Source organism: Muntiacus reevesi, chromosome 17 (genome assembly GCF_963930625.1).
Source record: "Muntiacus reevesi chromosome 17, mMunRee1.1, whole genome shotgun sequence".
NCBI lineage: Eukaryota > Metazoa > Chordata > Mammalia > Artiodactyla > Cervidae > Muntiacus > Muntiacus reevesi.
In genome coordinates, this window is record NC_089265.1 from 22,161,559 (window position 1) to 22,187,033 (window position 25,475).

The 25,475-nt window shown below is 36.7% G+C and overlaps 1 protein-coding gene across 5 annotated transcripts in view; it reads right to left on the reverse strand.

Moving 5' to 3' along the window:
• The window catches only part of FOCAD (focadhesin), a 292,503-nt gene that overhangs the window by 119,170 nt on the left and 147,858 nt on the right, over positions 1-25,475 (reverse strand). For all 5 annotated transcript variants that reach the window (XM_065908204.1, XM_065908205.1, XM_065908203.1 and 2 more), the window contains one exon: positions 2,290-2,424. In XM_065908204.1, coding sequence (XP_065764276.1) covers positions 2,290-2,424 — 135 coding nt within the window. The remainder of the gene's footprint in view (positions 1-2,289; positions 2,425-25,475) is intronic.

Genomic DNA, 25,475 nt, shown 5'->3' on the forward strand with positions numbered 1-25,475 from the left:
CTTTAAAAAGCAATTCAGAAAACACATTAATTGAAACATGGACTCTATTTTCAACAAGCTTATATTTTAATGGAGATAATATTTGTGCACATGTACCTGAAGTAAATATAAAATAGAAATAAAAGTTCTTAAGACAGTATAGATAAAGAACTTTGGGAACAACAGACTCCTTGAAGAAAAATTCTCAACGAATGGGATAACTTAAACTGATTTTTTATTTCCTAAAACAGACTTTAAAATTAGAGATGAAAAAGAAAGTAATTCAAGACAGAAAGAACAACATGAACAAAGGAAAAGAAATAGAAACACTTGGAAACAGAGAAGGAAACTACAAGTGGTTTGGTTTTCCTGGAGTGCAGGGGGCAGAAAAGTAGAGTGAGGCCCGATTCTAAAAGACCTCATTGGGTGCCTATAAACCAACTGGACTTCTTTTTTCAGGTAAACGAAAGGCATTTGAGGTGAGGTGACATGGGATAGCAATGACCTAAGAAATGCTTTGGGAAAATTACATTTAACTCAGGCTTACATGCCAACAAACTGTAAGCAATTAATAGAAAAAAAAAAGTATTTAAACACACACAGGAAGAGAGAAGGGGAAGGAGGGAAGGAGAAAGAGAAGGAAAGAGAAAGTGGGGAAGGTGGGAAGAAAGGAAGGGACAGAGTGAGTCAGAATGGCAGATGGAGGGGGGCTTTCTCTACATTTCTCCCCTTTTGCTCCAAGTGGGCTCCGGTCACTGAAGGAATCTCCCTTACTAGGAGAAAACTGATGGATAGAACATCCCAAAGCTGCTGTGTGAACAACAGGGGAATCCTAATATTATTATAAGCATGAAGATAAACCAAAATAAAACGTCAGCGGATAAGAATGTAAAATTTGAAGGGAAAAAACACAGTCCAAAAGACAACTTATACCTATGTAAGCAAACATAAAAAACCAACACACAAACCACTTCACACATTAACCTGTAATAAAATCTGAATATCTCAAAGTACAGGCAGCACAAAGGTATATGAGTTCAGCTCTTAAAGACAGAAAATAAATATACACAACATGACATACAAAGTCCTTATTTTGGTTTTTAGGCTGAGCTCCTTATCAGTAGCCTGGCAGACTTTCTGACATCATAAAGGTATGTACCCGTGAATGGCAGTCATAAAAAAAGACTGTTGGTGAATTATATACTCTAGGAGTCTTGAACTGATTATTTTTTTAATACCCCCAAACAAAAGCCCGAATGTGAGAATAAACTCACAATATCCTGTACTGGTTCATTCATTCATTCAATAACTAGTTTCTGAATACATATTATATGCCATGCTAGATATTGTGCCCTTGGTGAGGACAAATTTGATTTTACTCACTGTGTAGCATTTAGAATGATTGGAACAAGTATTATCTTACACTCCTGTCTTACCATGTGATCCAAAACAAGTAAGGGGCTATTCCTGGAATCTTATGGAGGGCTAGTTTATCAAACTCTGTGAAGCATTAAATCAAAGTAAAAGTTTACCAAGACTTCAAGTGAAAATTAACTGAAGCTCTTTGAAAGAAAAGTAAAAAACATGAGCTTAAACGAGGTTATGGCTACAAAAGTGGAGATATAAATGAATCTGCCACCCTCTCACTTCATTCACAGAAGAGAAAATAAAGAAAATGTTAAACAGAAGCACATGAATCTTTTAGCAAAATGTCTTCCACCAAGTGGTTCATTACAATGCCAAATACTGACTAGTTTATAAAATTATTTTCCTCTCCTAGGACAGTTTGATTTTACAAATATCTTCATGAAAGAAAATACATGAAGAGCAAAGATGTATATTGGAAATGTAAACTATTAATAACACATAAAAAATAAAATCTCTATGCCCAAGCTAGAAGCAAAGTACAAATAACACTATGTCTACACTACTGGGAAAGTTTGCCCTGTCTTACTAAATCCTCTGTAATACTTTGTAGAATTTTAAACACCAACAAAACACATTTAAACTGTTGGTCTCATGAATTTTATTATTTTAGAAACATACCAGCTTTTAATAATCTTGACTATACTTTCATAATAAAACTTGGCATCCTTCACGTAAGTAAGTCTTAAAGACAGAGGACTGATAAGGGTGGATATCCGTCTATTCCTAGGAGTCCATAAAGATATCAACATGTTCACAGAACTAAAAGCACTAAAGGATTTTTGGCAAACACAAAATTACAAACAATTTTTTCCCAAAAGTAATGGTAAAGCACACATTTTTCCAATGTAGAAACAGACAATTTGTTGAGATCCAAACACATACCTCATATTCAGCTGTATTGACTGTTAAGGAAGGAACCAGAGAAAACAGTTCACTGAGGGTCTTCAAAATGAGAGGTCTTGTGTCACAACTCAGCTTTGGGGAGAGAGCATTCCAAGTGGAGCGAATACAAACCACCTGTGAAGCAAACACAATGTCAATACCTAACAAAATCCCAGTTCATCTGAAGCCATTAGTAAAGGGTACTGTCTTTTATTATGAGGAAACTTAAGAATAAGGACTCTTAGAGGATAGGATTTGATAAATTATCACCTCTCAGAAGAAATTATATAAACTAGCATAAACTGTTGTTGAAGAAGATCCAGCCTGCCTCCCACAACTGCTTTTTTATAGGTTTATTTTGGTTAACCAAAGAAATAAAACTCTCTCTCTCTCATGCATGAATACACACAAAATTAACTCCAGATTACCTACAAACATTCCTAAATAGCCATTCTCTGAAAATAAAGACGGGTAAGATAACGCTAGTACATTTATAAATCCAAGTATTTACAATTTTTTATAGTTTTCCATCCTGCTGAAACTATATCACCACTCAGAAAATTGAGATGTTAATAAATACAAATCAAACGCTCTCAAATCATCTTACAAATTTCTACATGAGGTCAGTTCAGTTCAGTTGCTCAGTCGTGTCCGACTCTCTGCGACCCCACGAATCGCAGCATACCAGGCCTCCCTGTCCATCACAAACTCCTGGAGTTTACTCAAACTTATGTCCACTGAATGGTGATGCCATCCAGCCATCTCATCCTCTGTCGTCCCCTTCTCCTCCTGCCCCCAATCCCTCTCAGCATCAGGGTCTTTTCCAATGAGTCAACTCTTCGCATCAGGTGGCCAAAGTATTGGAGTTTCAGCTTCAGCATCAGTCTTTCCAATGAACACCCAGGACTAATCTCCTTTAGGATGGACTGGTTGGATCTCCTTGCAGTCCAAGGGACTCTCAAGAGTCTTCTCCAACACCACACTTCAAAAGCATCAATTTTTCAGTGCTCAGCTTTCTTTATAGTCCAACTCACATCCATATATGACCACTGGAAAAACCATAGCCTTGACTAGACGGACCGTTGTTGGCAAAGTAATGTCTCTGCTGTTTAATATGCTATCTAGGTTGGTCATAACTTTCCTTCCAAGGAGTAAGCGTCTTTTACTTTCATGGCTGCAATCACCATCTGCAGTGATTTTGGAGCCCCCCAAAATAAAGTCAGTCACTGTTTCCACTGTTTCCCCATGGAAAACAGTGGACCAGATGGCATGATCTTAGTTTTCTGAATGTTGAGCTTTAAGCCAACTTTTTCATTCTCCTCCTTCACTTTCATCAAGAGGCTTTTGTTAGGTGAATTATTTTATTATTTAAAATAGTAACTTAAAATTTTGTTTTAAAAGTCATTTCAGATTTTAAGAGGCTATTAAATGATAAAAATTAAACTAATAAATGTCATTTCTAGCTTGATCCACTTTCCTTAAACCAAGTATTCTTAGATCATTTCAAGATCTGGTTTATGGATGTTCCAATATCTTCTTAAATTAAATTCCAACTACAACAGATGATTTCTTCACTTACAGATATTTTACTAAAACTTTAAAACTCAGACAGGAAGAGTGACAACAATCAATTAGAGTTGAACAAGGATTAGTCTTTTTAAAACACTACAGTCTTTTCTCTTAAGCTTCAATTAACACACACAATTTATTTTCATCTACTAACATAAACTGGGTTTCCCAGGTAGCTCAGTGGTAAAGAATCTGCCTGCCAATGCAGGAGATGCAGGTTGGATCCCTGGGTGAGGAATATCCTCTGGAGTAGGAAATGGCAACGCACTTCAGTATTCTTACCTGGGTAAATCCCATGAACAGAGGAGCCTGGCAGCCTACAGTCCATGGGATCGCAAGGAGTTGGACATGACTGAAAGACTGAGCACACACATTAACTCACATTATTTAGGAAACACTACATAAGGTAAATGAATAATATATACTTAAGGACACAGATTAAGGAAAGACTCAAATATAGCAGAAAGTATCTCAGAAAACTTGGATTCAGTGCTTTTGCTCTTATTTTCCACTTTCCATGAAAGAGAAGAAAAATGCTCTTTGACTTGGGATCCACTACAAATTTGGATTTCACCATCACTAAGGGTTGTACTTCTGTCAAACATGACATTAGGCACATTTATACAAAGTAGCTCTAATATTACAAAACAGCGATATTTGAAATTAAAAAAAAAAAAAAAAGAAACCAATCCTTTAAAAGCTACCAACTCAACATAGACTATATAGCCAGAGTAGTATACAGCACTAAGCAGAATAATAAAATATAAAATACAATCTAACCTTCAAAGAATTTACCACCTTATCAAACAGAAAGAGAAATGTACATAACTCTAAATTATTAGAAAACAAACGGTACATGATTAGATTTTTAAATATTTCCAACAGAAAATAGGCTTAGGAGGAATTCAGGTAGGAAAGCTATGTCAGTGAGTGGGACTCATTAGAGCATCAAGAAGCAGAAAGTCTAGAGATAGGACTTGAAGAAGAAATGGAAAGAAATCAGGCAGACCTTTCACAAGGAAGTGGAAAGCATAAGCCAAAACACAAATAAAGCAAGTTGTAGGCATGCATGAGTCCTGGTGAAGAAAGGCTGGTGTAGATTAAAGAGCACCTAGAAGAGCAAAGCAGTTTGGATCAGAATCAACAGGAAAAGGAAGCCTCCAGAGATTTCTGAGTTGGGCAATAAACTAAATTCAAATGTTATTTTTTAAAGATTCTTCTGGTAGTCTTATAGTCAAACTCCAAGTTGTCATGAACTTCTCTAATTCTTATTTCCCCCTAGTCCTTCACATAAAGAGCCTCAAAAGTTTCCCAAAAATCATACACTCAATATAATCACTGATTATCCATGCCTTCCCCTTATTTTAAATGCCTATTTAATTCCAACCTTCTTTGTTTCAAGACCAAGTTTAAATCTCAATTCTACAATTAACTTTTCTCTTACAATTCAGGCCTTCATTTTATCCCTTTCTTTCCTCTAACTTCCAGCATTTAAAACTCTATACTTCCCAACTTAGCATTTAATTATATACTGCCTAGTATTGATCACTATTTTCGTGAATATAAATTGTCTTCTCAACTAGATATTAAGCTCCATGAAGACAATGACCACATCTAGTTCTCACTCCCCGCTCATCTAGCACACTAATAATTATATCAGATTATCAGTAGTTATCAACTACTGATGATACTGGAACCTGAGAAGTAGTAAATCTGAGATAGAAAAGGAAAGGATTAAAAGGTCTTGGACAATGAATTGGAAAGTAAGATGATTTGGGCCTAGAGACCTGGGTGAATAAAAAGCAACATAATAAAATGGAGGGGAAGCTGGAAGGAGCATCTTTGCAGGAAATGGGGGGATGGATATGTTTAACTGGAGTCCATGGAAAGACATCCAGAGAGAAATATTCTGTAGGCATTAGGAAAAAACTCAGATGTAAGGCTGGCTAATGATAGTTTTGTCATTTAAACACTTGTATAGATCAAATGCCAGGAAGAAGTATAGTCTCATACATGTTCTGATGCACTTTGCAGATCAACAAAAAAGATGCCTGGCCACCAATTAAGGAAGTACAAATGGGGGCCTTGTCTTTTCCATAGTGGTGAGTGGGAAGTGAGGCTACATTCTCCAGGTATCTTCAAAGGTTTACACATTTTAAAAGTCTTTTTCCTAAAAAGTTTGGAAACTAATGGTACTCTACACATAGACTATGAGAAGACATTCTAGCAGCTCAACAATGAATTGTGCCTTAATTGTAAGCAAGGTATACCTGCCAGGAATTATCAGTAAACCTAGGCTTGCCCATACACAACCAGGAGCAGGGAAGTCTTTAATAAGGAAGGCTGCTCTCTCTGACCTTCCCAACACTGGGCCATTCTTGACTAGATCTTAGAGATCGTCTGACCCTGAGGGCTCCTTGGATTCAACCTATTACCACCTTGCTATGTCCATCTCCTAGAACTGTATGGATTTCATCCACTAGCCTTATGATCTGTGCAGTCTGTCATATCATATCAGATGAGCCAAGATCATGGTCCTGGTCCCAAAGGGCTTGTTTTACCTTAACAATTCATTGCCCAATGACTTGTCTGTTTTCAAAATACAGATTGACTTCAGGCTCCAACACATAATGGGCGACACTTGAAATGACTGATAAAGAGGAAAATTTTTTACATACTCTTGAGCTGAAATGCAAAAATTGAGAGTGGGGGTAATTAGCCAAGGCCAGAAATAAAGAGGAAAATACCTGCACTATGGTACTAAAAGGAGGTTGTCAGTTTCCATAACCTAATAGCTTGAGTTTAAATGCACACATGGAAAGAGGAGGTACTGCCTTTAGCCTATAGTAGGCAGGGAGTTGGGATGGAGACCTCCACATAAAACCAGCATCCTTGAAGGGCTGTACCCTTAGTGTAATGGTTGGACTAGAAACCACTGAGCTGAGAAACTAACATAAAAAATGGCAGTGAGCTGGAGGCTCCTGGATCACTCTTGGAAAGCACTCCCATAATATATAATCCAAATGATTTGCACAGAAAAATAAAACAAATCCCTCTAAAAATAAGTATATAGCTTTATTCATTATAATATGATTATTTAACACCAAAGACAAACAATCATCAGAGCTAAATGTTAGAAAATACACACTATCTACAAAGGAGTAAATTAGAATAACAAACTTTTCAAAATTAACAAGACCAAATGACCATGAAATATCTTAAAAGTGCTGAGGAAAAAAATCCACAATTCAACAGTAATGGTAAAACAAGCAAAAACAAAATAGAAGGAGCAATACCTAGGTATTATATTATGCAGATATGGCACAAACAAATGACTCAGAGTATCTTGCTTAGTTTGTCTATGAGATTTTGGAGAATTCATTCTGAGTGCTAACATTATGCACACTTTGTTGCCATTTCTGTTTCTTGGGGAGAATGACACTTTTCCATGCTATTCCTCCAAAAGAACCTTAGCAACACTAAACAGCACAGATGAAGGAGACCCAGTGCAGCATGATATACTGGAAAGAGCCCATGACTGGAGTTATAAACCCCAGGTCCTCCTATTTGGTAGTTGTGGGACCATGGCAAAGTCATTAATCTCATTCAATCTGTTTCCGCAGCTGCAAAACAGAAAATACTACTACTAACATCTGCTCGGTGTATAGCACAAGGTTAATAGTAAAGGCAATATTGAGGCAACTGTATGCAAACATGCTTTATACACTGTAAAAGAAAGTTATTGATGGAAAAATAACAAATCATAAAAGAATCAGGGTCTTTGCTTCAATTCTTGTGCTGTAAGAATGCATTTGTTTCTTTGCAGAGGCAATAGATGCCTATTATTCTAATTTTAGCTCCAAAAGCTATTTCTAGCAATTCCAAAGAACAGCCTACTCCTTTTGTCCTGACGTTTTACTCCAGCAGAGGGAAAGCTTTACAAAAACCTTCAGGCTATGAAAACCACCTTATTTGCCCTTTTCATAATGAAGGTAAAAGAAACTGCCTTCACAATTAAGAGGACTCGAGTCATCATCATGCCGTGAAACCCTCTTAAGCTAATTCAGTCCACACAATTCATAAAACAGGACACTTCTGTTACCAAAATACAATAACGGGCTAAGAGAGAGTTTAAGGAGCCACAATCAATGGAGCAGAAACAATGGGAAAAATAACATTCTTTCTAATCCTAATAACATGGGGTTAAAGGTTACAAGTATTAAAAAATGACTAGCACAGGTTTATTTAAGCAACTTCACAGTCTTTTAATGTCTGAGTCCAGGGTATTATGAAAGCAGTGTTGTAGAAAACAATAGGAATAAATATTGAGTTGCCTTTTTAAAAGTCCCTTATAATGTAAAGGGACAGAATTTCTGATGATTAGAGTTGCTCAACTTCTATCCTGTTGATGGCAAGTAATGGAAAGTCATATATCTATATCCCAAATTGTGGCACAGTGAATACAAAATATGTGTGCTTGATGGGATAAAATGACTGTCATACTAACAATCCCTAACATAATTATGCCATTTTCAAAGAAGGCAAGACAGAGGTCTTCAAATTGTTCCATATTTCTGAAAAACTGGCAGTTTGCAGTACAGACTTATAATTCTTATATCTGCATATAAGAGGCTGGAACTGTAGAAGTGATTCAAGTAGAAACAAGTATTTATTAATACTAAACAGATCGATCTAGATATCAAGTCACCCTAAAGACTCGCTATGCAGTGGTCCAGGATTTTAGGTTTCTCCTTTATTCCCCCTCGTGGGCAGCTGCAGCATCCCTGAGACACCTCCCTATAGGAATAGTAACTTCCAATGCAAACTCCATTGATTTCTCTGCAGGAACAGAAAGAAATGACACAAAGAGCTCCCTGCAGGGACGCTCACTTTTCAGTTTTGCTAGATTCTGTCTGGATTAATTATCTATTTCATGTCAGACATTCTTCTGGCATGAACTACCAAATTCACAGTAAGATTGTGTCAGAAATATTCTTTGACAAGAAAATGATTAGTGCTTTATTCTTCACAAATAACCAGAGGGAATTTTTCAAAAAGGCCAGTTCCTTCCCCTGTTCAGATAAATGGAATTTAGACTCCAAGGTAAAAAAGAAAACTAATAGAAATTCAGTCAAAATGGCTTAAAAAAAAAACTGCTTAGAAGTTGTTTAGCAGATGCAAATATATGGCTATATAATAACTACATAATCAATAAACGTACCCCATGAAGACAATACTGCACAAAGCTGAAAAAATTCTGTTGTAACTAAAATTCAGGTGTAACCAAAGAGCTTCCTGTAGGGCCTCAAAGAAAATAATAGCCAGTGACATCATAAGAGTTTAGATTTAACAAGCTACAACATGGATGAACCTTAAAAACGCCAGGCTAACTATGGAGAACAGTGGAGATCCATTTAAAAATTAAGAATAAAACTACCATATGACCCAGCAATCCCACTACTGGGCATATACCCTGAGGAAATCACAGTTCAAAAAGATACAAGTATGCCAATGTTCATTGCAGCACTATTTACAATAGCCAGTATGTGAGGCACCCCAGATGTCCATCAAGAGATGAATGGATAAAGATGTGGAGGATATATACATACGTATGTATATGGAGGATAATTGCTTTATGTTGTGTTGGTTTCTGCCACACCACAGTGCGAGTCAGTCTAATTGTGTGTGTGCATATTCTCTCCCTCCTGGGCTGCCCCCTCCCCTCCCATCCCACTGTAAGTAGTCACAGAGCCAGGCCAGGCTCACTGTGTTATAGAGCAGGGATATATACATATAGACAATGTGTATATATATATATATATATATATATATAGCAGATATATGCATACATGAGATATATATATATATATACAATGAAATATTATTCAGCCATAAAAAGGAATGAATCTGAGTCAGTTCCAGTGAGGCAGATGAACCCAGAGCCTGTTATACAGAATGAAGTAGGTCAGAAAGAGAACAATATCCCATATAATGCATATATATGCAATCTAGAAAAACAGTACTGATGAACCTATTTGCAGGGAAGGAATGGAGAAGCAGATGTAGAGAACAGACAGTGCGGGAAGAGGGTGGGACGAATTGAGAAAGTAGCGTTGACATATGTGCACTATCATGGGTAAAACAGACAGCTAGTGGGCAGCTGCTCTGTAACACAGGGAGCCCGGCCTGGCTCTGTGACGACTTACAGTGGGATGTAAACGGAGGCTAAGAGGGAGAGAATACACACATATACACATAATTAGGACTGATTTACACTGTGGTATGGCAGAAACCAACACAGCACTGTAAAGCAATTATCCTCCGATTTAAAAAAAACACACACCAGGTTGTGTGAAAGAAGCCAGTCACAAAACACAACATATTATATGACTCCATTTATACAAAATGGAAAACAGGCAAATTTAGAGAGACTAAAAGTAAATTACTGATTGTATAGGGTCAGGGGCAGGGGAGGGATAGAGGCACTGTGAGATGATAGCTAGGGGGTACAGAGCTTCTTTCGGGGGTGATGAAAATATTCTAAACTTGAAAGTCATGATGGTTGCAAAACTCTGTCAACATATTAGAAATCATCAAAGTGTAAACTGTAAATGAGTGAATTGTATTATTTGTGAATTTTATCTCATTAAATTTTTTTATCAAAACATAAAAAGGGTTCAGATTTAGTGTGGACGTGTTTGACACCAGGGAAACAGATATTTTGGTATCAGAGAACTCTAAGTTGGAACCTTACCTGTGCCACTAATTAGCTAAATGACCTTCAGTTTCCTCCTCTGCAAAATGAAGGGCTGTGCTTGTATTAGGACTCTCTGGAGAAATAAAACCAACAAAAAAGAAAAGAAGGAGGGGAGTAAGAAAGATAAATAAAGATAGGGAGATGGATAGAGAAAAAGATTTATTAGAGGAATTGTCTCAAACAGTTGTGGGGGTCAACAAGTCCCACAGTCTGCAAGCTGGAGAACCAGGAAAGCAAGTGATACAAATCAGCTCAACTTCCAAGACGTGAGAACCAGGTGGCTCCAGTGTAAGTCACAGTGTCTGCAGGTGCAAGAACCAGGAGCCCCAAAGTCCGGGGCAAGAGAAGAAGGAAGCCCCAAATCAAGAAGAGAATTTACCCTTCCTCTGCGTTTATGTTCCATTCCAGTCATCATTGGATTAGTTGATGCCTCCACACTGTTAAGGGCAGATCTTGTTTCTAAGCCTAAGATTCAAATGCTAATCCCTGTCCGAAATACCCTCACAGACACACCCAGAATATATGTTTTACCAACTATCTGGGCATTTCGTAGGCCTGTCAAGTTGGCATAGAAAATGTACTATCACAGTATAAAAAAACTGAAAACAAAATACTCATCAATAAAAGACTGAGCAACATATGAAAATGCAATACACAACGAAATACTATGTAAGTGTAAAAAATGTATATACATATTGCCCGGAAAAAAAGTACACACTATATTAAGATGAAAAAATTAGGTTAGTATGCTCACTAAAGGGTGTTCCCCAGTGGCTCAGACAGTAAAGAATCTGCCTGCAATGTGGGAGACCCGGGTTCAAACTCTGGGTCAGGAAGATCCCCTGGAGAAGAGAGTGGCAATCCACTCCAGTATTCTTGCCTGGAAAATCCCAGGGACAGAGGAGCCTGTGGGCTGCCGTCTACGGGATCGCACAGAGTTGGACACGACTGAGCGACTTAGCAGCAACAGCTAATTTCTGGAAGCTGACAGTATTCCATGGGTCATGATTCCTTCCTCACACCATCACACCACCTTTTCTTCTGTCTCAGTTGTCACGCCACTGACAACTTTACGGTAGTTAAATCTGTCTCCTTCTTAAAGGCACACTTGTGATTACATTTAGGGTACCACACAGATATGGTAGGGAGCTAACAGAAGCAGAATATATTAAGAAGAGGTGGCAAGAATACAGAGAAGAACTGTACAAAAAAGATCTTCATGACCTGGATAATCATGATGGTGTGACCACTCACCTAGAGCCAGACATCCTGGAATGTGAAGCCAAGTGGGCCTTAGGAAGCATCACTATGAACAAAGCTAGTGGAGGTGATAACCTCCTGTTGACCTATTTCAAATCCTAAAAGATGATGCTGTGAACGGGCTGCTCTCAATATGTCAGCAAATTTGGAAAACTCAGCAGTGGCCACAGGACTGGAAAAGGTCAGTTTTCATTCCGATCCCAAAGAAAGGCAATGCCGAAGAATGCTCAAACTACTGCACAATTGTACTCATCTCACACGCTAGTAAAGTAATGCTCAAAATTCTCCAAACCAGGCTTCAGCAATATGTGAACTGAGAACTTCTAGATGTTCAAGCTGGACTTAGAAAAGGCAGAGGAACAAGAGATCAAATTGCCAACATCCGATGGATCATCAAAAAATCAAGAGAGTTCCAGAAAAACAACTATTTCTACATTATTGACTATGCCAAAGCCTTTGACTATGTAGATCACAATAAACTGTGGAAAATTCTTCAAGAGATGGGAATACCAGACCAGCTGACCTGCCTCTTGAGAAATCCGTATGCAGGTCAGGAAGCAACAGTTAGAACTGGACATGGAACAACAGACTGGTTCCACATAGGAAAAGGAGTAAGTCAAGGCTGTATATTGTTGCCCTGCTTATTTAACTTATATGCAGAGTACATCATGAGAAATGCTGGGCTGGATAAAGCACGAGCTGGAATCAAAATTGCTGGGAGAAATATCAATAACCTCAGATATGCAGATGGCACCATTCTTGTGGCAGAAAGTGAAGAACTAAAGAGCCTCTTGATGAAAGTGAAAGAGAAGAGTGAAAAAGTTGGCTTAAAGTTCAACATTCAGAAAACAAAGATCATGGCATCCAATCCCATCACTTCATGGCAAATAGATGGAGAAACAGTGGAAATAGTGGCAGATTTTATTTTGGGGGGCTCCAAAATCATTGCAGACGGTGATTGCAGCCATGAAATTAAAAGACGCTTACTCCTTGGAAGGAAAGTTATGACCAACCTAGACAGCATATTAAAAAAGTAGAGACATTACCTTGCCAACAAAGGTCCATCTAGTCAAGGCTATGGTTTTTCCAGTGGTCATGTATGTATGTGAGAGTTGGACTACAAAGAAAGCTAAGTGTCGAAGAATTGATGCTTTTGAACTATGGTGTTGGAGAAGACTCTTGAGAGTCCCTGGGACTGCAAGAAGATCGAACCAGTTCATCCTAAAGTAAATCAGTCCTGGGTGTTCATTGGAAGGACTGATGTTGAAGGTGAAACTCCAATGCTTTGGCCTCTTCATGTGAAGAGCTGACTCATTTGAAGGGACCCTGATGTTGGGGAAGATGGAGGGCAGGAGGAGAAGGGAACAGAGGATAAGATGGTTGGATGGCATCACCGACTCAATGGACATGAGTTTGGGTGGACTCCAGGAGTTGGTGATAGACAGGGAGGCCTGGCATGCTGCGGTCCACAGGGTTGCAGAGCCGCACATGACTGAGCGACTGAACTGAACTGAGCAGATAGTCCAGGATAATCTACACATCTCAAGATCTTTAACATCATCATATACACAAAATCCCCTTTATTATATAGGGTGACATTCATAGGTTCCAGAGATTAGGACCTGGATATCTTTGAGGGTCATTATTCAGCGTACAGCAATAATTTAAAAATGCTTTCATAGTGGTAGTTGATGTACAGCTTTATGAATCTATCAAAAAATCACCAAACTGTGTACTTTAAAAGAGTGGACTTTATGATATGTGAATTATATCTCAGTAAAACTGTGACTTTTTAAAAAAGACACAGTTGTCCGAAAAAATATAGCTATTACACAGCTCAAAAAAATAAAAGGCAAACAATTTGTGTGTAGTTGTGCTCAGGCATACCATAAAGGAATGAAGAATATTCCATAAACTCAAGGTTAATAGTGCTTCAGATAAATCTTTCAACAACCCATATGTGGAATCAGCATGTCTAGTAAAATGACATAACCACATATACATATATGTATATAACTGTACACATATAACTGTAAATACATATTAAATGACACAACTACATATTTGTATATATGTGTATGTATGTTGTGTACATTTTATAAATTTATTTAACACATATGCATAAACTGCAACGGATTGTCATATTCTAACACAGGAGAGATGATAGTACAACCAGTCTTCACTGTGGAATTCCCATTTTTCCTTTAGGATACCTGGCTACTCTGGGTGACATGTGACCATCTGATGGAAATTCAAGTAAAGAAACCATCCATCCCTATATTAAATATTATGAGAACTTAATTTTACTGTCTTTTATGAGATAAAAAATAAATACGAAATATTCTAATATCTTCTTCCATGTCCTCATGGCTGGACTTATACACAAAACATTTTAGAGATTGCTGCTCTTGACAATGCTCCCAAACATCACTGAATACCAGAGTCACTGAGGAACTCATTAAAAAATAGAGAGCTTGGGCTTTATCTCTAAAGGATTCTGGTTTTGTAGCCCAAGTTATCCACAAAATTTTGAAGACCACACTAGACATCACTGCCATTCATTTTTCAATGAAGTCCATAATTTGGACAGAGTAGTTGAGCCAAATAAATGAAAGTGAAGGAAATTCACTTTCACTGAAGCTATAAGTGTAACATGATGAAACAAAGTCAACGATACTCTTTTGTTTGACCTGTTTTCAACAATTTCAGATCAAAGTCATATGACCCTGTGAATCATTGAAGCAAGTTAATTGTTCAAACAACCACTTACATAAGTAAAGGCAATGTGCCATGGCCCTGAAGCAAAAGGAATGGTACCTCTGAGAATATCTTACTCATCACTGTTGAATTAGAATCTAGAGCAACAGGTTTCATCATGCTACTATGAGAAGATCTAAGCCCAGCTTTTAATAAAGCTCAAAAACCTAACAACAGGGCCTACAAGGGTATGAAGTCATTTAAATCATGAAAGATAAGTAATATATACTGAAAGCATGAGAAGGGCATTAGAACAACATCCAATTAATAGTACAGTCCATAGACTTGAACAAATCCTTTTCTGGTCAACTTTGCAAAGTCTTTCAAACTTAAAACTAAAGAATCTTAAAACAAAATGTATATACTATTTCCTTTAAATATGACTTCTGGATTTGTAAGCATGTTAAAGAAACATTCCAAGTAATTCTGTACCTATATAAAGATTTACCAAAAGTTTACTGACTTAATTCCCAATACTTCCCAAGCCTTTCACTAACACATGATTCTAGTCATCTAATCAAAGTGAAGTCTAACCTGGAAATGTTAGTGTTTCTGGAAATGAGTCCCTTTTGTGATATTTTATCTTGGGAAATGAGAAGGTAAGATCAACACATTTAATGGATAACCAACAAAGACCTACATCCCAGCACACAGAACTCTGCTCAATGTTATGTGGCAGCCTGGATGGGAGGGGAGTTTGAGGGAGAATGGATATATGCATGGCTGAGTCTCTTTGGCGTTGTTCACCTGAAACTTCACAACATTGTTAATTGGCTAAACCCCAACACAAAATAAAAAGATTTTTTTTAAAAAAAGGTCAACACATTTATATTGCATGGAGATAAGTTTAATTACCACAGGTAACAATGCCATTTTTTATAAAAGTTTAATTCTAGGTTCACACGGGTATGTGATGAGTAAGTTTTAAAAAATTCTAGGTCACTTAAGGGTATATGTGAATTTCTTAGAAGGTACCAAAATAATGTTTTCCATCACATCTCAAAATTCATAAAGCCTTTCAAACATGTAATGTCATTTAACCTACAACCCTCCTTCAGAGACCCCCTCTCTGCATCCTATGTCTCCATTTACCCCAGAAAAACCCACCCCTTGTATAAGCTTAAACGATATATTTTATTCACAGGAATGCAGAATGGCACACAATTAGCATCCTTTTAGTCATGTCGTTATTTCTAGCTCAGTGGCGTTTATTCAGATGAGCACAATTTGCAACCACTGAGCCCCGCTCTTCTGATGTTAACTGGCATCATTAAAACCCTCCCAGTGTCCAGTTCATTTGATCTTTTAAAGAATACCCTAGGTTTGTGACTGAGAGCCGGAAACTCACGGCTGGATACCGTGAGCAGCGTTCATGTTTGGTCACAGGCTACTCACACCAGTTAATAATCCTCAGAGAGCAAATTCCACTTTAAGAGGGAAATCTTTTCACACAAAAAAATTTTAAATACAAAATAAACAGGAAACGGAATTAAAATAATGAACAGCAGGGAGAAGGGGTTCCTAAATGTCATAACTTAGAAAGCTGAGATTGTAAAATGTTCAGAGTGAAGTATCTAAAAGATCACACCAAATCTAGGTATGGTAAAGGTCAGACAGAGGAGAGAGGATAGTATCATAAGCGCAAAATCAGGAAATGATAAAATGCCAAGACTTCAAATTTAAAATTTTCTCTAAGTTTGATTTAGTGTTTGACTTTGTATAATCTACAAATACTGTCTATAAAAAACTGAAAATGACCAATTAACTAATTATTGAAAGCTGAAGTCTTTTCTATTTAAACAGAAAATGTCAGTATTTGAATTTTTCCACACATTTCACACATGTGTTCAATAGTATTATACAACTTACTACAGTCAGTTACAATTTTATTTTGAAAACAAAAAACCATATTTAAAAATCTACTTACAGCGTGACAAAGTAAATGTTATAATATCCACAAATGTTTAATAAAAGGCAAGTTCCTGCTGTCCTTTTATAGTTAAAAATAGGGCCAAACTACAACTTTCAACTGCAAAGAGTCATTGTGTAGTACATAAAAAGCTCAGCGTGGAGATAGATTCAACAAATGTACAAAAAGCGTTTTCATTCCCAGGAAGAACTGAAGGCATCAAAAAACATGCCCCAACTACAAATAACATAGAGCTCGGTTCAAAAAGACAAGCAAATTCCTTGCCTAACGCATAGCAAATTAAACTTAATCAACTCCTCTGCAAGGTCGAACAGGCAATCCACCTTTAAATGTCCCCACAAACAAAATATAAGAAAACAAAAGAGGTTCCAGAGAATAAGTAATAAATACTGAATCCACAGTAGGTGACAGAACCCTTACTGTACACAGCTGAGAAAAATCTGCCGTGGAACAATGTATCACATTTCCATATTAAATTATATTTACCACGCTGAAAAATGCTTAAACAAAATGCAGGATTTCTATTGGCCATTTTAATACCACACTGACTCCTTAAACCTTCCAAACCCAATCCCGTTGAAAACCTGGGTCCCACTGAAAATCGTTCCCACCCCCTGGAGCCCTGAAGGAGCCACTCGACAAAGAGTTGGAATGATGGGAGAGGGCAGGGAGAACTACCTTACCCCATGATTTCAGAAATAAATCAATAAAAGAGGGTAGAATAGCCAAAACATAATCTTGGCATTGGGTATTTCCGGGAAAATCACTTCTGTGACAAATGGCCCGGAGTGAACTCTTCCAGCGGTCAAGAATCCCCAGGAAAGGGCCCTCCCCTCCTTATCTATTGCTCAATTGTACAATACTCTGCTTTGAAAATATAACACCCTCTTGGAGCTGGGCGAGATGAAAGAGCTTTTCTTCATGATCCTGCAACGCCTATTAATTTTTGCTACAAGAGACTCACAGCTGATTAAGAAAACAGAGGGTTAGCACTGCCTCACATTCCCATTTCAAGGACTTAAGAGAGAAAAATCTTAAAAGTGAATGAGCCCTCTTCTTCAGTACCATGTACTGATGCTCATTTATGCATACACCAAAAGCTGTTTCTCTTCCAACTGTGGGCAATTTGTTTAGACTGGAAGTCATTTTCCTCCTTGAAGCATCAGAAGCAATGTTACTAGATTCCTATGTGGTTAAAGAATTAAACTTCAGAAAAACTATGACTCATTCACCACCACCCAGAGCACAGATTTAGAAATCAATGGCTGAAGGAGCAAAACTTGTACTGTCCCCAAAGTACATTCACACTTCTATCACAAGCAGAAAAGCAACATGATACAGTGGAAAAGCACAAGAAGTATAGAGAGTATGTGAATGTCTACCTTATCATGTCAATTTGGATGTTACTTTGACTTGCCAGGCTCATGAGCAAATAGCACCTACATTACAAGATTACTATGAAGTGTAATACAGACTATAATGGACACCAAATGCCAAACATATTCACTAACATGAAAATATGCAGCTTTAATAGTTTTGTAGTATTAAAGTATAACAACGCACTGCAAAAAGTACAGATCTTAATTGTATATTTCAATGAATCCTGACAAATGTATACACTACTGTAACCACCACCTCCACCATGATACAGACCAAGGAAATATGTGAACCACATATGCAATTTAAAATTTTCTAGTAACCACATTTTTAAAAAGTAAAAGGAGACAGATTAATTTGAATTACTGTCATTGTACTTAACCCAATCTATCCAAAATATCATTTTAACATGTAAATAACCTAAAAATATTATGAGATATTTTATATAATTTTTCATACTAAGACATCAATCTGCTGTATATTTTATACTTAGAGCACAACACAATTTGAATTAGCCATAGTTCAAATATCTAACAGCCCTTAGATACAGATAACAGCCTAGAAAATTTCCTCATGCCCCTTTCTAGTCTACCCTTCTCCCCACCCCAAGTCAATTACCATGCTGATTTCTATCCTTATAGATGAATTTTGCCTATTCATGAATTTCATAAAAATCAGATGTATGGACTTTTTGTGACTGGCTCCTTTCACTGAGCATGCTTCAGAGATTCATCCATATTGTTGCAAGTAGCAGTGGTCTTTTCCTTTTTATTGGTGAATAGCATTCTAATGTACAAACATAATACCCATTTGAGTTGTTTCCAAATATGTTATAATCATTAAGCTGAAATGAACACTCATATACAAGTCTTTTTGTGGATATGTTTTCATTGACTCAGATAAATATCTAGAAGTAAATGTTGGATCATAAGTATACATTCAATTTTATAAGAAACTGCCAAATATTTTTCTTCAATGGTGACTGTATCATTTTATAGTTCTGCTAGTAGTATTAGAGATATCAAGTTACTTTACACCTTCTCCAATGTTTGACATAAAAAAAAGTTTTCTTTTTTTTAATCACTGATTTCAGTGGTGCGTATGTTTCCCAATGACCAACAATGTTGACATTTTTCTGTATTTATTAGCCAATCATATGACATCTTTTTTAAAGAGTGGTTTGGAAAAATGAAGGGAGAGTTCTTACATGGGCAAACTGAGATTACTTATATTAAATTATTTCAATGATTAAAAAAGGGACATAATTCTAAGGACTACCTGAGTCAAGCAGAAAATGTAAATCTAAAAGCCAAGAGAAATGGTGCAAATTAAAGTATATACATCTGTAAAGGTAGCTGTTAATGTTACTTGTCCCTCCCATGTGGAGAAACAGGCCAGGTTCTGCAAGACCTTCCTCTTTAACAAGAGAGGGTAGATATCTGTAATTTTTACTTTTAATTAATATTAGAAATTAATTAAAAATATTAGTCCTATGATAATGAAAGAAAATTGGCAAAAGTTTTCAAATTCTGATTTCTATAAATGTTAGTGATTTATATAAAGACAAACATCCTTAATATCACAAATATTAAACCATTCAGGGTCCTTATTGATTATTGGTCAAAGATGGTATCTACTGGGACTTCCCTGTGGTCCAATGGTTAAGAATCTATCTTGCAATGCAGGGGACATGGGTTTGATCCCTGATCTGGGAACTAGGATCCCACATGCCATGGGGTAACTGAGGCCACAAGCCACAACTCTCTCGAACATGGCAATGAGAAAGACCATGTGCTACAATACTAAATCCCACATGATGTGTGACAGAGCCAAATAAATAAATATTAAAAAGCAAAACCCCTCAAAAAAGCTATCTATTATATTAAGACAAGGGCTGTCAACCTACCAAAAACAGATGCCAAAATCATTTTGAGTGGCAGGCAACAGTGACCCAGAAAAGTTAGAAAGAAAAATTTGGTGAGGGCAGCTCCCGATTCCTCTTTTCCCACTAGCCTCCCATATTACAGAACATATTCTATGATATTCTTATTCTTCAGTGACTATTCATATCATGTACATTTTAGTAAGAATGAAAGCCATAGCTAAAAATACTTCAGTGGCAATGCCTACCTAGGAGTATATCCATTTTTGGGGGAGAATAGAAGATATCTGTTGATGGGATATAAAACACAACTGCTTTGGAAAACAGCCTGGCAGCTACTAAAATGGCTAAACATAATTACATGATCCAGCCATCCACTCTTAGATATGTACCCAAGAAAAACAAAGCATATGTTCACACAAGAACTTGAAAATGAAAGTTCATAGCAGTATTATTCATAATAGCCTAAAAGTGGAAATAACCCAGGTGTGGTGCATGTGTGCTCAGTTGTGTCTGACTCTTCGTGACCCTATGGACTGCAGCCCACCAGCCTCTTCTTGCCACGGGATTTTTCAGGCAAGAATACTGGAATGGGTTGCTATTCCCTTCTCCAGGGGATCTTCCTGATCCAGGGATCAAACCTGCATCTCCTGCCTGGGCAGGCAGATTCTCTACCACTGAACTACCTGGAAACAAACAAATGTCCATTAACTGATAAATGGATGAATAAAATGTAGATGAATGGATAAATAAAATGTCATATAGCCATACAGTGCAATATTACTTAGCCATAAAAAGGAATGGAGTACTGATACATGCTACAACATGGATGAAATCTTGAAAACATTATGCTAACTAAAAAGCCAGTCACAAAAAGCCACATATTGACTTCATTTACATGAAATGTCCAGAACGGGCAAATCTATAAAGACAGAAATTAGATTAGTGGTTCCCTATGGTGGGGGCGAGGTGTGGAGCATAGCAGTGGTATGGAAGGTATGCAACTTCTTTTGGGGGTAATGAAAATGTTCTAAAATTGATTGTGATGGTGGATTGGATGCACAATATTCAAAAAGTGACTAAATTTCACACGATAAATAGATGAGCTGAATAGTATGTGAATTATACCTTGATACAACTGTTTACATAAAAAGAAATAAAAACTAAAGGTACTAATGACTCACAGAGTCTCTTTCTTCTAGTCCTAAATATTCTTTTCCTCTGCCACCTGATGTTGCTGCTTGAGATTTAGAAAAGTATGCCTTTGATGTTGTATCTTTCCTTTGCACTATTTCTGAATTTCAAATACATTTGGTGTACTTAACATGATGCTTTTCCCTACTAGGCTGTGCGCTCCTAGAAGGCTGAAAATGTTCATGAATCTGTATATCCAGAGAACCTTGCACAGCCTGGCTTCAGTTTTCAAAATTTTTATTTTAAAATTGATGTTTTTGGTGTCCTGCCTAGGGAATTTTTGTCCAGCATGTGCATTGCAGTGGACATAGGACTGGGGGAAGCTGTGCCATCTCTTTTTCCTTTGGTCTTCTCACTACTTCTACTCACCAGAGAATAAATGAAAACCTTGGCAGAACACTGTTAAAAGGCTGCCAACCCTTCTATTTGAACATCTTCTCCAACAGCCAACAAGCTTTATGAAATTATGAGATAAACAGGATCCTTTTTACACTTACAGCCCATAAACCCAAAAAGTGAAACAATGACAACACTTTTTAAGTGTAAAATAAAAAAAGTATGGATTTAAATATGATCTTTAGTCAACAAGATGGATTTCTAAAACATCTTTTAAAAGCATTCATAATAACAATACATCAATGATTTTAAAATAAAAATTTTAAATCACTTCCACTCCTCTTAAATAATTCTCCAAAGCTCCAAAGCTAAGCCTAGATAAGGCAAATCCACTGTGAGGAAAAAATACTCATTTTAGACTTTCCTTTTCCTCATGGGCCCCTCATGGGTAACAAGCAGAATTGTCATATAACAAGAAGAAATGCTGCCCTCAGTGAAGTGATATAATTGAACTGTTCTCTGTACTAACAAATAATACTGCCAGAAACTTAGGAACCAATTGCTACATTACAACTCTCTATTTCATACTCAATAAACGTGGAAAGTTACTTAAAGAATAAGCTAACTATTTATATATGTTAGTGTTAGTTGGGCTTCCCTGGTGCCTCAGTTGGTAAAGAATCCCCCTTCAATGTGGGAGACCTAGGTTCGAGCCCTGGGTTGGGAAGATCCCTTGGAGAAGGGAGTGGCTATCCACTCTTACTTTTTAAGTAACTTTCCATGTGTATTGAGATGGCCAATGGGAATTTGTTGTATGACTCAGGGAACTCAAACAGAGGTTCTGTAATAACCTAGAGGGGTGGGAATGGGCAGAAGCCGGGAGGGAGATTCAAGAGGGAGGGGACATATCTATACCTATGGCTAATTCACATTGACATATGACAGAAATCAAACCAATATTGTAAACCAATCAACAATAAAAAATTAATTAACATTAAAAAAGTAAACTCAAAAAAAAAAAAAAGTAAACTCACCATAAGATCATAAAATATCCATAAAACTCTAAAATACTTAGTTCAAGAAAACAATTCAAAAGAAAGGAAAAACTTTACATATGTAATTATTTCTTAGACTAATTATAAAACTTTAGAATCCAATTAAAAGTGAATTATTTGATTACATATGATATATTCACTCAATGGAAAATAATTAAGCCATGAAAACCTGTAGCCACATCAAAAATCATTATAGTAAAATGTAAATTGAGAAGATGGACAGTATAAAATATATGTGCAAAGAAAATACAATGGGAAAAATGGAAAAATCAAAATGGTTTTGTGAAATGTGGATGAAGGATGCTTTATTTCATTATCCAAACTAAATGTGATGTTATTAATATAAAAATCTAAAGTAGGATAAAAACACTTCAAAGAGTCAGATGTGACTGAGCATGCATATATGAAGAAACGTGTCAATACATCTTTAAAATATAAAATTCAATAAATAACCCATAAAGCACCAAAAATCAATCTATTTTGGCTCAAATATCTTTTTCATTAGGATCTCTATGCAAAGCCTAAATAATTTGAAATCTTATGCATTAATGTATCATAAAGGAAATAGAGAAGTACAAGGGAAGAGTTCAAACTTAATGCTCATAAAAAGACTTATCCATTTAATATCAGAACAGGACAAGGGCAACGGACACAAACATGACCAGAAAACTACAGAGTGACAGTATATGAATTATATCTCAATAAAGCTGTGTTTTTCTAAAAGTGGTTAACATATTGTCTCTGAATTCAGGTAGACCGGGGTTTGAATCCTGGCTCTACAACTTTTTAGCTGGATGACTCTGGGCAATTATTTAACCTCTGTCAGCCTCCCAGAAGAAAACAGTACCTTATCACATAAAGAGCTTTTTCCCATAAGATTAAATCACATAATAAATATAACGATTCTAGTATACAGAGATTACTACATAGAAAGCACTCAGGAAATCAATAGATGCTTGCTATTATTATTATTAAAATATCTCTAATAGTTTTCCAGCTGAAAGCACTCTGCTAATTTCATATAAAAATAAAGGAAATGTCATCTGTGGACAAAATAGCTAAGTGGAACATATGTGTCTTGATGTCTTGATACTTTGCATGGCTTCAAAAAAAGCTCTCTTTATAGTAAAAGGCCCAGAAAAGAGCTCATGATTTCCCAGTATCCTTTATTTATCCTTTTCTTATAAGGATACTTATCCAGTATCCAGTATCCTTTGCTTCTTAGAAGACAAAATTATTTTACCAATCATTCCTATAGGAATGAAACATAACACAGCTGACCAGGGAATTAAAAGCAACAGGGAAGAAAATATGCCAAGGACCTGAATAAACACTACTCCAAAAAGATACACAAGTGGCCAATACACATGTGAAAATATGCTCAATATCACTAGTCATCAGGGAAATGCAAATCAAAGCCACATGTGATAACACTTTGTACTCACTAGGAAGGCTACAGTTAAAACAAAAAAGCAGACAAGCATTGCTGAAACAGGGAGAAATTAGAACCTCCACATTCTGCTGGTGTGAACATAAAATGGCACAGCCACTTTGGAAAACAGTTCTGGAAAGTCCTTAAATAGTAATCACAGAGTAACCATATAATCCAGCAATTTTATTCCTAGGTATATATCCCTCAAAAATGAAAACATATGTCCATTCAATAACATGTTCACAATACTCACAGCAGCAATATTCATAATAATCAGCAAAAATCCAAATGTCCATCAAATGATGAATGGATGAATAAAACATAAGATAGTTGTATCAAATATTACTGGGCTGTAAAAAGAAGTGGAGTATTGGTACATACTTTAACGGTGATGAACCTTATAAATATGTTAAGTGAAAGAAGCCAGTTACAAAAGACAATATATTGTCTTCATTCAGATGGAATCCATCCTTTCAATTTCTCACTGGAGACCATGATAAATGATTAAGCAGCAATAATTACAGGTCTAATCTGACCCTATCAATGACAAATGAGTCTCATGATGACTTTCAAAACTGAAGAGTCCATTGTCAAGCTTTGGAAAAAGAGTTAACTCATCATACAAAGGCAAGATGAGAAAGCCTATGTGCTTAGTTGCTCATTGGTGTCCAACTCTTTGCGACCTCGTGAACTGTATCTCTCCAGGCTCCGCTGTCTACGGATAGTCTCCAGGCCAGAATACTAGAGAGGGTAGCCTTTACCTTCTCCAGGGGATGTTCCCAACCCAGGGGTCAAACCCAGGTCTCCTGTATTGCAGGTGGATTCTTTACCAGCTGGGAAACAAGGGAAGCCCAAGAATACTGGAGTGGCTAACCTATCCCTTCTCCAGCAGATCTTCCCAACCCAAGAATTGAACTGGGGTCTCCTGCATTCCAGACGGATTATTTACCAACTTAGCTAACAGGGAAGCCCTCTTTAAATATAGGGTTATCCAATTTACTCTCTTCAAATTGTTCTTAAAAATTTCACAGTTTTAGGTTGTCTTTTCAAATTCTTAATTATATTTGATAGCAAAGGATCCACAGAGAAATAGAGAAATCACTACCAAATGTTTCTGGGAAGAAGATCCATAACCATGCTGAATATTTTCATTCTTGAAACTCTTGGCAGCCATCAATGCTTCACACATGGTGTAAATTAAAAGACAGAATAAATAGCGTCATAGAATGCATGTTGGCTTCTGTGGATAGCATGCTGGCAAAACACCAAAAGATTAGCCCAAAATTACTAACTGCGGCCTGGCAAGGGCCACCAAATTGAGTATATTTTACAACTTTAACACACGTCACAGAACATAACAGCAGCAGTTCCACAAATAATGAACACACACATACACATAACTTGGAAAGATTAAGCAAAAGAGAAAGATATATTATTACTATAAGGCCCCCACAGGGGAATAGATTATTTCTATTTATTTAGATGAACATAAAGTTATTCATTACCAAACACAAAAAAGAATCTGCTATTACCAAAATTAACAGTGATACAGTTTCAACAAATTTCACAACTGTAGACATTTGTAATATCTATAATGAAAATATGGTAAATAACACTTATTCACAACTAGTAACTGT